Source organism: Hippocampus guttulatus, chromosome 2, assembly GCF_054856545.1.
Source record: "Hippocampus guttulatus isolate MCC_2025c chromosome 2, RoL_Hgut_1.0, whole genome shotgun sequence".
Taxonomy (NCBI): Eukaryota; Metazoa; Chordata; class Actinopteri; order Syngnathiformes; family Syngnathidae; genus Hippocampus; species Hippocampus guttulatus.
Genome location: NC_141262.1, coordinates 20502777 through 20516306, shown reverse-complemented (window position 1 = coordinate 20516306; position 13530 = coordinate 20502777). Strand labels below are relative to the sequence as shown.

At 41.2% G+C, this 13530-nt stretch overlaps 1 protein-coding gene across 2 annotated transcripts; it reads right to left on the bottom strand.

Annotated features, from left to right (window-relative positions):
- Positions 1–413: 413 nt before the first annotated feature.
- slc25a43 (solute carrier family 25 member 43) lies at positions 414–10134 on the bottom strand. 2 transcript variants are annotated; one of them, XM_086101256.1, is made up of 5 exons: positions 9718–10132; positions 8166–8407; positions 7441–7613; positions 4518–4652; positions 414–2194 (listed from the first exon to the last, which is right to left on the bottom strand). In XM_086101256.1, the coding sequence occupies exons 1-5, from the start codon at positions 9987–9989 to the stop codon at positions 1979–1981; spliced, it is 1038 nt and encodes a 345-aa protein (XP_085957382.1). In that variant the 5' UTR covers positions 9990–10132; the 3' UTR covers positions 414–1978. The 2 variants fall into 2 exon arrangements, with proteins under 2 accessions (XP_085957382.1, XP_085957383.1); XM_086101257.1 differs by lacking the exon at positions 4518–4652 and having other exon boundaries at positions 9718–10134.
- Positions 10135–13530: the final 3396 nt, after the last annotated feature.

The window sequence follows — 13530 nt, the reverse complement described above, 5'->3', positions numbered from 1 at the left end:
GCGACCATAGAACAAGGTGTGTAGTGACCAATGTATCTAGAAATTCTATTAATTCAGTCCCAGAAAACACCACCATTTTTTTGATGTTTCTATTACCACGAATAGTAAAATATAATGCCGTGGCATACCTGCGTTAGTCACTACTGCAAACTCAGGAACTATGTTAACAGCGAGTTGAGGAGCTTCAACTGTTTTTTGTTGAACACAAAGCTATTAGCATGCTGTATGAATGGCATCAAGTGGATAAACCGGTTAAATGGACCTACTGTCATCTAGTGGAATATCATTAAATTATTCTGCTTGTCACTACACATGGCTGGAATTGATAGATGGACAAAGAAACATTATTTGTAGTACCGGTACATTCATAACTTTCAGATCAATTAAGTGAAAATGGACAAATTATGTCACAATGGTGGGGAATCATTGCTTTAATAAACGTCAGTCCTTAAATGAAAATTATGTTTCTTGCAAAACATAAAAACATATCAGTTTTCATTTCAAAACGTCCTATCGCACACATTGTACAGCAGTCTCAAATATTCATTGAGGCCCCATTTACAGCAATAAAGAGCATTCTTTATTTTAATTTATGTGCTACGATAACCTAAATAACTATTAAGGCACAATAAGATATTAAAATAGTCCTTTTGAAGTAGCTAAGACAAAAGATGTGGAAATGTGCACTTCACAATTTATAGAAATTAGAAGGCATTAAGGGCACTTTTGCCGACATTTAACTAGATTCGATGAAGATTTGGGGTGTGGGGGTTGTGTGTAATCTTGATACAGCACTGAACAGAGAAAACCTCCTTGATGTAAGGAGGTTATAAACACATAACACAGCTGAAAATAGTAGGACTTATCTGTTTTGAGAAGTTGTTGATGCAGTGACTGTACTGTTCGTGACTGCATTTCATGTAAAGCACTTTGTGAGTCTGCGAAATGGTATATAAACAAAACATAACGGTACCTTCTTCTTTATAACACTGACAGGAAAAGAGGTAGAATGCATCATATAATCGCGCAATTATTGCAGAGGACTGTTTCCAAAGAATAGACACATCAGTGCGATCCAATGTTGCCTGTACACATGCTTAGTTTTAGACTGACACATAGAGTTACTCTTTTTAAGAGAAATAACATAAGGTAGGGCGGCCTGGTAGTCCAGTGGTTAGCACGTCGGCTTCACAGTGCAGAGGTACCGGGTTCGATTCCAGCTCCGGTCTCCCTGTGTGGAGTTTGCATGTTCTCCCCGGGCCTGCGTGGGTTTTCTCCGGGTACTCCGGTTTCCTCCCACATTCCAAAAACATGCATGGCAGGCTGATTGTACGCGCTAAATTGTCCCTAGGTGTGAGTGTGGGCGTGGATGGTTGTTCGTCTCTGTGTGCCCTGCGATTGGCTGGCAACTGATTCAGGGTGTCCCCCGCCTACTGCCTGGAGACGGCTGGGATAGGCTCCAGCACCCCCCGCGACCCTAGTGAGGATCAAGCGGTTCGGAAAATGGATGGATGGATGGATGGAACATAAGGTAACCCATTCAATTAAAATGACAAAAAGTAGCATCATTGAGCAAATAAGTTAGAAGCTGTGTAAAAATGGATCAGAGTCAATAAATAAATACAGTACGGCCCTTTGTAAGATAGCATACACTTTGTAAAAAGCCATGTAACAAATGTATTAATCAATGAATACCTTTCAAAACACAACAGATTATTAAGTGACCGTTTTTGTGGGTTTTCACTGTGTGTATACTGTATATACATACACATGTGTGGGAGAGGTAAAACTATATTAAAAAAGATGTTAAGTGGTTTCTCTATATCAATCTTTTCATCACGGGTGGGTCTGGAACGTTTCCCTTGTGATAAACAGGGGTTCACTGTAAAGGCACATTTTGTTTTTCGTATGAGCTTGTACAGGTGTATTTTTGCACTGTCAGAAGATATTCTGGATTTTTCCTCCTCTGTGGATTTTTTCACCAGCGGTTTCCAATGGTGGATTGGCTGGCTGCTCCAAAGCCCCTATTCTTCAGGTAGCGCTTGACCTCCTGCAGCTCGGCCGGCCTGAGGCTCTGGTCCACGCCGGGCGCTGGCGTGTAGCTCAGCGGTGACACGATGTAGCCGTTGCGGTACAGGCAAATCTGCTTGCAGAGCTCGAAGCATGCGAAGAGGAGGCCGAAGTAGGGCACTATCTGGAAACGATACCATCAAAGTGGGCATATAATGAGGCAGAAGAAAGACAGAACGGGGGGAAAAAACTGATATACCAGCAATAACAGAATCCTACCAGCATATGACAATGCCATGACATAGGAGGTGGAGTATACCTATATAAATGTATATGATGGATTGGGAAGGCAGTCCGACACCAAGTGTTGGAAGGGGCGTGTCAAGTAGGGTAGTAAATAGGATAGGACAGAACAGGATAAGGCAGGAGCCATGACTAATAATTAGGACAGGACAAAAACAAAACAGTACAATGCAGGACTGTTTTATGACGAGTAGCAAATAGGAAAAGGACATAGGAGAAGACAAAGCACGATGCAACAGTAGCAAACCTGGACAGGCATGATAACAGGAATGGACAGGGCAGAGCATGGCAAGATGTGACGAGTAGCAAATAGGGCATGGACAGTCGGCATTGGATTGTACAGGACAGTACAGGATAGAGTCAAACAGGAAGGGCAGCACACAGCAGGATTGGGAAAGATGGGGTAGGATATACACTATCAGGTAGGATGCCACAAGTAACAAATTGGAGAGGATGGAACTGGATGGGAAAGGACAGAGACAGGACAGGGTAAGATATGATGAGTCGGCAATAGGACAGAACAGGAATGGCTAGGAGAGGGCAGGGCAAAGCGCAAAAAGTAGCAAATAATGCTGAGCAAGACAGCACAAAGAAGGGTTGGAATAGATAGGACAGGGTTGGCCAGCGAAGGCCAGAATATGACATGACAAGACAAGACAGAACGAAGTAGCAAACAGGTATGACAGCATTGGACAGGCCGAGACAAACCGTACAATGCAAGATGTGAAAAGTAGAAAATAGGACATAACAAAACTAGGCAGGGCAGGAAAGTCCAGGCCAGGTCAATATGCAACAAGTGGCAAATGGACAGGATCAGGCAGGGCCAAAAAAGATGCAAATATGACAGGACAGGGCAGGATGCAATGAGTAGCACATAGCGGAGCACAAAACATCTTGCAACAAATACCGTATACTGTACTGGGGAACACAATTTTTGTTCAGTTAGGTCTAGGTCTGACAGCTGTTTATAACTGATTTTTGGGTGCAGAATAAGAAACTGATCTCAGTTTTTCCTCCATCACATCATCAAGTTTTGAGCCATAAGATACCAATTTTCTTCAAAAAAAAAGTGTGTGTGTGTGTGTAAATAAAACACTACGATGGAATACTATATTTACAAGCTTTGAAAACAAACAAACAAAAAAATAGCATAAAATGAAATACAACTTAAAATGGTATGTTCATGTTTACAAGGTTACAGCACGATGCTAGAGCAGTTTTCCGTTTGAGGACATTGACAGAACTGACCTTTTGGGAGCTGCATACACCTCTCACTGTACTTAATGTCTTAATTATAGATGATTAGAGATGACTCCAATCACAATCAACTCCTCTTACTACAATCTTACTACAGCTAATCAGTGGAATTTTGCTTAACTGGAGGGTAAACTGTGGAGAAAAAAAACTTGACTGGCTAGAAAAAAAAACTGACTGTAATCTTGGACTCAAATTGGCAATTTTCGTTTTAATCAGTATAAAAATCCAACTCAACACATTTTATTAAATTGTCCCAGAGTGATAGCAAATGGGACAGGACAAGATTGGACATGACCATACAGGAGAGGGGCCAACATATTCTCACAAATGAGCTCTACCTTGACTTTTGCAGTTGTAAAAGCACATGCAGCCACCTTGACATTTGTGGCTGAAATCGGAGAGCAGAGCACGCTGTTCCCGAGGCAAACTTTGCCCACCTCACTCGTGATATTCTTGCTATTAATTACTCGTTCCGCATTGTTTCTCATGCAGCCACTGCCACCCCTCTCCCTTTCCCTCCCCGTGGCACCCTTTTACCTCCCTCATGGGACGCTCACGCTCACCAGCACGTGCACATGTAGGACGGCCAGTTCTACTCAACATGGAAAACCCGGCCTCATGAATGACGTGGTTTGACTGGGCAAGACCATGTGACTTGACTTGTGATTCGCTTAACTCTAGTAATGACTCAAACGTGACTTGACTTGATTCTTCCCACACAGTAACTTGGGACATGCTTGAAACTTGAAGGTTAAGCCTCGAGAATTACTGATGATCTACACACAATTTGACAACTTTTTCGCTATATGTAATGACTTTTCTGACCTCTGTAGCAATAAATGAATACATTTTAAAAAATATATTTGCGGATTTTAAATGAGCTCATATCTGGCAATGAAACCGCTGGCCTGTTAATCAGTCGGGCCCATATAATAATGTCACTGTACCTTTATCGTATTGGCGGTAAGGCCACTCCAGAGCGAGAGGACGCCCTTATTTTTGACCACCTGTACAAAACAGTCGGTCACGCCGCTGAAATGCACATCAACACCACCAAAATGCGGTAGTCTGGAACTCTGCGCCTGAGAAGAGAGCATTAGAAGGAGCCTCAAGTTTAGCAGCCACATAACGTCCTTCCTCCACAGCCCACTTGTCATCCTGATGAGCTCGAATATGACTTCACGCTGCGAAATATGGCTGTAATAATGTTTCCAAGGGTCACGGAGACCCACTCGATTCAAACACCTCATTTAGTTCCATTGCGCTGGAAAATCTCCAAGCCGTTAACCCTCTTGAACTTGCAAAAGAGCTTTTTATAGCTCGGGAATGTATGATCCTACCTCCCCGTCTGAGGTCATTAACCGGATGAGAAACAAGTTCATTTTCATTAAGAAGCAGGCAAATGAGTCGGAACGCGCCGGCATCGTAAACTGTCACTTGGGATTCGGGGAACAGCAACTTTTAGAAAGGGATTCATCTACGCTGAATGTTTACAAGCAGAAGTCCTGATGAATACATATTAAAAATGCATCGCTACAAAAAATCCATCCAGTCATTTTTTACCATTTGTATGCACCGAAGAGTATTGTTCACTACTGGTTTGGCAGTGCAGTAAAACTGAATGAGAGTTTGTTTGTTATATTTTGTTGACGTGTTGTGAAAGGGGCTAAAGATGAGAAAGTGGAGGGTCAACCTACCTACAATATATATTCACCAGTCCAAAGTACAACTAATAATATATCAAAATGTTTGCCAGAAGTTTCTCTCGTAAAAGGTATACTGTGTTTATTTTGTGGGATTATTGATTGTGATTCCAATAAACTGAGGCGTTCTAATAAAGCAGAAGTTTGGGTGTATATTAAAATATAAAACTGCAAATTATTTTCTTTCTGTTTTGGGCAACAACCTATTCTACTATAATAATAATAATAATAATAATAATTCATTTGATTTAAAAACGCCTTTCATGCCAGCCAAGGACATTGTCAAGTTGCTCTGGAAAAGATGCTCAAAACCATATAAAAATACAATTTATTACATATCAAGTTGTAAAAAAAATAATAATTATGTGAATAAAGTCTTAGTTTTACAAGCATAAATGTCACACTTACTTAGTAGTACAGTTGACCACGAGAGCACATTTTTGCCTCTCGTAGTTGTAATATGAAGTTGTCCTACAAGTATGCCAAAATTGTCCGACTCGCATGCAGTAACGCCATACGGTCATGTGAGACAGTGGTGGAAAAAAAACTAGATTCCACCAGTGCGCTGAACTGTTTTACTTGTAGAGCCCAGAACTAGTGTAGTTTTATCTAACTCGCAACATGTACTGTCGTTGTCTGAATAATATGCCAAAGTTGTCCGACAGTGAGGACAAAGAGCATCTTAGTACATGGATGTTAAATTGGATATGAAGAATTGATAAAAAGGCTACTAGTGTGGTACTCATGCCTGCTAGTTGGACCGAGTAGTGTTACTAGTGTGGCTCAGTATGATTTTGTTGTATACATGAAGGCCACTATTGTTAAAAAACATTACTGCTGAGACAGCGGTTCTCCAAGTGCGTGTTAGTCTATTAGTATGCTGAATTGTTTTACTAGAGTCTTTACAAAAGAGTCTTAAGATGGATATGAAGGATACAGAATAAATGCTGAAATGGCTTTCCATGGACGCGTTGTGCACATAAAAGTCAAGTGGCTAGCCTGATGCTGATAGCCAAAGTCTATCTTTAGACGTTTTATCTAAAGCTTCTGCTGCAGACCCGCCATGCATTCCCAGCTGCTGGCAGCTAATAATAATAGTACGCACATGGAACCGGATGTAGTATTCCCGTTCCTGGGGGCCGCCATTGTCCCCTTGTGTCCTTGTGATGAACGTAACACATCTATTTCTCATTCACACCTGAGACCTTGTAACACAAATGAGTCACATATAGGTAGGGATAGGGCACATGGCTAATTGGGTGAAATTTGGATATTTTCAGTTTGGAGTGTACTCAGTTTAGCTGCCTGCAGTGTGTCTGTGTGCTAAGTTATTTCTATGGTACAGTGAATTTACTGTGTTACACAAACTGTACAATGACTACTACACAGAGTAGCAAAATCTAATTTCTTCATGAAAACATGAAAACATTTACATCGCCCCCTTGTGGATTCAAGACGTTAATACAACTACATTTAATATATGTTCACTCTTTATATAGAGAATCCCATTTTAAAATGAGTTTTAAGGTCACGATGAACGTATAAAATTAAGGTATAGGCTTATGTGAACTAACAAAGAAAAAAAGGAAAATAAGGAACAAAGCGTTTTTTGTCACTAAAATTGTGAGTGATGTGGTGCAGGTTCCCTCTTGTAATAGGCGAATTGAATGTTCAGAATATGCCTTTATAGTGGCCAAAAACTATTTTTTTAATCCAGTAGAATTGTTGATTACAGTTCAGTTGTATTTAACCTTTAATACCGGTACAGATGGAGTTTTTTCTCACATTTATTTACCGGTACTTTTGTGCAATATATTTTAATTGAATCATCATTTAACTATGTACATTTTCCAATATTCTAGTGCAATGTTGATCTTCAAACTGTGCACAATGTTATGGCCACTGACAATAATATTAAAAACACTTTCTAGAAATAGAATCTTTGTCTGGATTTTGACTATCTAAGCAAGGTAATGTTAGTACCTGGATAGCTCAGTTTTTTTAGGGAGTACTTGTAAAAGATTTGAGAACCACATATATAATGCAGTATAAAAAAGTAGCTTTGGTAGCTTTATTTAAATTAAATGAATACATAAATAGATATTTTTTAAAAACAGAAATCACATGCAAACGTTTTCCCCACCCACGCTGTGCTCCAGTGACTTACCTGCATTTTGCGTTTAACAGTCTCAAAGGGGTAGGAGAGCGTTTGTGCCACTCCTGCTGCCAGGCAACCATTTATGAAGTTCTGGAGAGGCGAGAAGCGGAAAGGAGGCTCCTGCCACATTTTGTCCACGTTTGTGTACACCACGTAGCATCCCAGGGAGAAGGGAAAGGCTCCTAGACACACACACACACACACACACACACACACACACACACACACACACACACACACACACACACACACACACACACACACACACACACACACTACTTAATTTAGAAAATAAGTTGTGCTTCGCTGCCATCTTGTGGAATATTTAGGCAATTCTAAATATTTGCAGGGGCATCAATTGCTAATTTCTGCTATTTGCAGCAGCGCTGGTCCTTATCCTCCAAAACAGGATTATTGTAGCCTGAAATAATAATCTCGATTTAATTTATTCAAATGTCCAATCTTTACCCATCTAGTTTGAGCTATTATTTGGATGTCTGACTGGCAACAGATGGAAAGACAGGTCAAACAGACATTCGAACATATAATTGTGCTGTACCCATTTGGCGCTGGCATAGTTTGGGCCAAACAAAGACACATTCTCAATAAATGATAACATCTTCAGTTAGGTGAAATTCGATCATTTCCTGAGGCACACCTGATGGTCGTTCACTGCACATGACACAGGGTTCAGGAATCAGTGATGTAGATTCTTTTTCCTGGTGTCTGCATACCTAAGACAGTGAGGGAAAAGCCCCTGTAGAGCGCGAGTAGGCCTTCAGTGCTGTGGATCTTGGCCAGCGTGTGAACAACGCCAGCATACGAAGGCTCCCTGCTGTTCTGGACGATCAACCTGGTCTCAGCAACCTCCAGGGGGTACGTGGCCAGGGCGGCGGCCGCGCCCGCCAGCCCACCCGCAGCGATGGCTCTCGCCTGGGAGATGAAGCCCAGTTCGTCCATGTGAAGGTGGACTATCCTGGGCACAAATTGAATGTTACTTGTTGCTTGTTTCAAACATGACCCCACTCTCACATACCTCCCACCCGCCCACACCCAAAAAATGCTGTGTATTTTAGTGCAGTGATTTTCAACCAGTGTGCTGCGGCACATTAGCGTGCCGTGAGAGCTCTAATGGTGTGCGCAGAAATTTTTCGAATTTCATTTAATTGGTGAGGAAAATTATTTATGAATAACAAATAATGTACAGATTCTTCATCCATTTGACAGGTCACAGATAAATTAGTAACAAACCTGGGAGCTGTCTTGAATTCTGAAAGAATTAATATGTTACCACGGAGTGTACAGTAACTCATGAAATGTGTGCTGGATAGGAAAGTGGGGGTTTTGTTTTCCTGGAAGACTTTGTAACAACTGTACTGATTTTGCGAGATGAGTGGTTATATATGCATTAGCACGTGTCCTAGATGAGAGGTGTGCTTTTCTTGATGCCCTTTACAGATAGCAGCTACCACTGCTCTATTTGTATTCACCTCAGTGTTTATTTATCAGCCATATGGTTGCTAATACATCACGTTTTGACCGATAGTAACTCAGACGAAAAGAGTTTGCCCAACATCTGATCTCTCAGGAGACACAACCTGTATAGATTTCAGTCTACGAATGTTCAAATGCTGTTTTATTTTTCGGCCGTGCATTAAGAAGTGACATGTGTGTGTTAAATCAAACAGGACTTAGGTCAAAAGTATCGGAACAGTTTTCAAGTTTAATGTACACATTTTTAATCAATCTCAAGACCCAAAAGCTATTTTGACCGATAATGCACTCAAATGCTGTGCCCATTTATGTGCCCAAATATGACGCCGCTAGATGTTTAATTCGTCAGATTGTCAAGTCATCGTTTTGTTTGTTTGCTTGCTTGTTTGTTTTTTAAAGGCAAATGAATTCCTGTAAGTTAAAACCCAGGGTAAAACTCAAGGGGTAACATTTGAATATCGACTGAGAAAAGAAAGCCCTCCGATTGGCTTGGAAAAAATCAGGAGCTCAGAAACAGGAAGTAAATCGTAACGTCAAAACATACTACTTTTACGAAAGCCTGATAAATGTTACGCTCTTAAATACGAAGTTTATTAAAGGTTGTGCTTTCCGCCAATCGAAAAGACGATAAAACCCTTACTACGGTCGCTGTTCGCTACACAAACGTCACCTCCTACTAATCGGTTGACTAACAACAATAAATAGATCATTAATGGTCCAATTGACCACCAGTTTGTGCACACTGACCTCAAACCTGTCATTTAAACACGATTAAAGTGTATGCGGACTTACTTCCTGTAGGTTGTCAGATGGACTGCGGTGTAAGGGAACAGGCGAAGGCAAGAGACAAGATTCCCCTTCCAAAAGCCTTTGAAACCCTCATTTTGATAGATGATGAGAAAAGTTTGTCCGAAACCTTTTTTGCAGTGAAATGTTCCCACTTGACTTTTAATCTTCACCACTTCCAAAGGCGATGTGGCGCTTTTACTGAATAAACCCGCAAAGCCGACGCAAGTGAAGCTTTGCGAACTTGTTAGCCTGTAGTCCTTTTTAACCGTGCCCATATCTTGATAATTTGGCTTTAAAAGACGAATGTAAAACTGTTTTGGGTTGTCCGAACGCGATGTTTACACGGCTTAGACATCTGGTATCTATTTGTGGAGCCCACTGGCAAGGCGGATCTGACTACACGAGTGACGTCAGTTAACCCACAGCCGAAGTGACATCCAGGATACACTAGAGGACGCCATGTGGCAACGTCTGCATCGCAGCTTACTTCAGGCCGGTTTAAAAAAAACCGCTTCATTTTTATTTGACTACTTAAATTTTTATTTTCATTTTGGGCTGGTTATTTTTATTTTTTTAATTACATCAATGTAATAATTTATAAATACAATTATTAAAACATGTAATAACTATAAATAATGAAAAAGTAATTCTAAATAATTTCACTGTCTCTGTTTTAAGACCTATGTTTGTTTTTATTTTAAAAAAATACATCTTGTTTATTCATTTATCTATTATCATTTAATATTATTGTTGCATAATGCTACGATTGGCTGCCAACCAGGGTGTACCCGCCTGCTGCCCGAAGACAGCTGGGATGTGCTCCAGCACGTCCGCGATCCTTGTGAGGATAAGGTGATTAGAAAATGAATGGATATTGCATCTTGTTTTTAATTTTTAATACTCGATTACTATTTATATACACCTTTTTAAATAAAGGTGAATTGAATAAATAATAAATTAATTTTAACTCAACATTTAATCTATTTAAAAACAAACCACTGAAATGAGTTTCGGAAACAGAAGGTGAAGTATCACCCTGTCCCCCCTCTTCCTAACAATTTTGTGTTCTGTACATTGTGCAACCCTCCAGCAATGCATCCGGAAACCCCACCAGGTGTCAATATCGTGCTGTTATTTGTCTATCAAGTGTCTTCAAAGGGTGAGTAGTTTTGCTTTGAGTTACAGTATTTTTATTGTACTTAACAGTTAGGAGAGTAAAAATGTCATTAAAACACATATGTAACATTAACAAAAGTTTAATGATGCTGACAGTATGGGTTTAATTGTCTTTATATGACTTCTTAGGAGTGAAATTGGTCTTGAGTCTGGCTGTGCCTACTAATGAGGTATTTGCGACACTGTACATTCATCAGGAGGGATTAGCCATCGTGTTTGTTTGTTTTCTCCGCACCTTTAACAAGCGTCACCACCCTTCTCTGTCCGCACCACTTGGCCCCCTCCACAAAAGATTTGTAGAGTAACAGGACCCACCAGAAGAAATGAGAAGCGGGCCACCTCGGCCGACATTTTCGCTGCTCGCTCAAGATGCCGGCATGAAAGGCAGATTTGAGGGCAGACCAGGAGTTTGACTCGATAACTACAGTCAACCTGTGTGGTTGGGCATTTGCAAAGTTCCCAATTTGCACATTTTTAATGCCGTTTTTTTGTGCAATAACAGTATTGCTTTGGCTTCCTCTGGTGGCTCGACTAAAACAGTAATTTACCGCCATCTTGTGGCATGCATAGGCATTTCCGTACTGTAAAACTGGTTGAAATACAGAAGCTCCTCTCGGCTGGGTTTTCTGATTGGCCGATTTCATTTTGACAAAATGGAAGGAAACAATTTATTTTCATAGTTTTGTCAAAAAAAGTCAATTTTCAGCGAGCACATTTTTCGAGAGGGCATTAATTACTTGTGGATAGTGGTGATATTAAGAGGTGGGCTAAGTTGGGCAAGTACTCACTATGCACTGCCCACCACTGAGTGAAATCCACTTGATGAAGGCAAAGATAAGTTGGATGAAACAGCATTTATTATCAAGTAAAAATCTGTCTAACAGGACACTGTAACAATACCATCTGTGTGTCTGTCAGTCAGTGTGGTGCGTTGCCCTTCATATGTCCCTCCTCATTTGTATAGAATAGAGAGTTAGGCCGCGGCCATCCTGTATGTATGTCTGCGCTCTTGAATGAGCACTTCCTCAGTGCGGGAGCAGGCTTTGGGCCTTTGTGTCTTCTGGGAGCGGCACGTCGCTCAGACCCACGAGGCATTGTCATTCTCCGCATGGCATGCGCAAGTCGACCCCCTTGATGTCTCACTTTGAAGTGCGCTAACCGCTAAGTGAAGGACACAATGGAAAGTTGCTTCAGCATTTACTCCATTCCATATCCTTGGTATCCACCTTGAGGTCCATGTACTCGTATGGTCTTAGTACTCTACAATTGCCTTACTAGTAAAACTGCTGCTACTAATAGTGTCCCTTTTGGCTTTCTAGTATGCAATTAAACCTTAACAGGAAACTACTGTGTTACACCAGTAATACTATTATGCCCCACACTATTTAGTTTTTCTGACTAGTGAGGAAAAAGAGCACACTAGTAATTATAGTATTCAGTCTATAAGAATGACTGTCAAACTAATAATCATTTTTCCACTACTAATGTCACTTTTGGCTGACTCCGATTAAACCTTACCTGTGAACTACTGTGCTGCACATTACTAGGCCCAACTAGTTGACATATGTCACAAACAAGTAGCCTGCTTGTCAAGGATATTGACTATATGCACACTAAATACTAGTGACGACAAAGAGTGAACTAATACATGTACCAATTCAGTCTTTGTTCTCACTAGTGACAATTCAGAGCACAAATACAACGATTGTATTGCTCGTAACTTTTTTCTGTTACGAGTGCTGGTTTTGGCCTACTCGCACATAATTAAACTTGACTAATAAACTACTGTTTAGTTACCCTACCAGCCCCAACTAGCAGACATGTGTCATGCACTAGTAGCCTACTGGACCTTCAGAGTAGCATCAATATGACAACTTGTAGTAATATAAAAAAATTCAGGTACTCAAAATTGCACCTCAATGCAAATTGAAAAACTCATTTCTAAAATATAAAATGCAAAAAAAGTTAAATAGAACTGAATTGAATGACGGCAGTGATTCTTTTGTGTACCACTAGAGGGAGCCCCACACTTTGAGAATCACTTGAATAAATCCTCAAAGTGCTTTCTATAGAACATTGGGGAAACCCTTCAGCTCCAATGTTGGCCATGAGGGGGCCCCCGGCACCACGACGGGCTTGGGGAGTTGGGAGGGCGGGGGATGCGCGAGGCCCGCTGTCATCCTCGCAGACTGGTGCCAGGATCACAGAAGGCCGCAATAAAATTCTCACCTCATTATCTGAGACGGTCACATCACAGGCTTGTGTTGGGAGGGGAGGGGCCGAATGAAGAAAGGCTGGGGGGGATGTTTGAAGGGGGGGGTCGTACGGAGGAACAGGCATGGTGACACCACAGTCTGCCTGTTTGTGTGTCTTCTTCTGGGGGTGGTGCGCTGGTGAGAAAATCAGGCATAAGCACAATTGATGTTGACACCTCGACCAACAAGCAGCCCTCACCCCTCGCCCGTGTGACCACCCCGCTCAATCTTCCCCGCTCACTTAGCAAGAATGGGAGACATGTTATGCAAAAGAAGCCAATTTTCAATTCGGTTTCTCTGAAAGGCCGTCAGGGTTTGCTATGATTAGTCAATGTAATTTTGCACCTCATTAGAGCCGACACTCGTTTTGAACTAATACAGTGAT

What these genes read in the sequence shown, in the direction of transcription:
- slc25a43 (XM_086101256.1), bottom strand. Translation starts at nt 9,989, where the DNA reads ATGGGCACGGTTAAAAAGGACTACAGGCTAACAAGTTCGCAAAGCTTC. An exon ending in CATCTGACAACCTACAGGAA is followed by an intron (nt 8,408 to 9,717) that starts GTAAGTCCGCAT and finishes ATTTGTGCCCAG; the next exon opens with GATAGTCCACCTTCACATGG. An exon ending in CTTTTCCCTCACTGTCTTAG is followed by an intron (nt 7,614 to 8,165) that starts GTATGCAGACAC and finishes GTGTGTGTCTAG; the next exon opens with GAGCCTTTCCCTTCTCCCTG.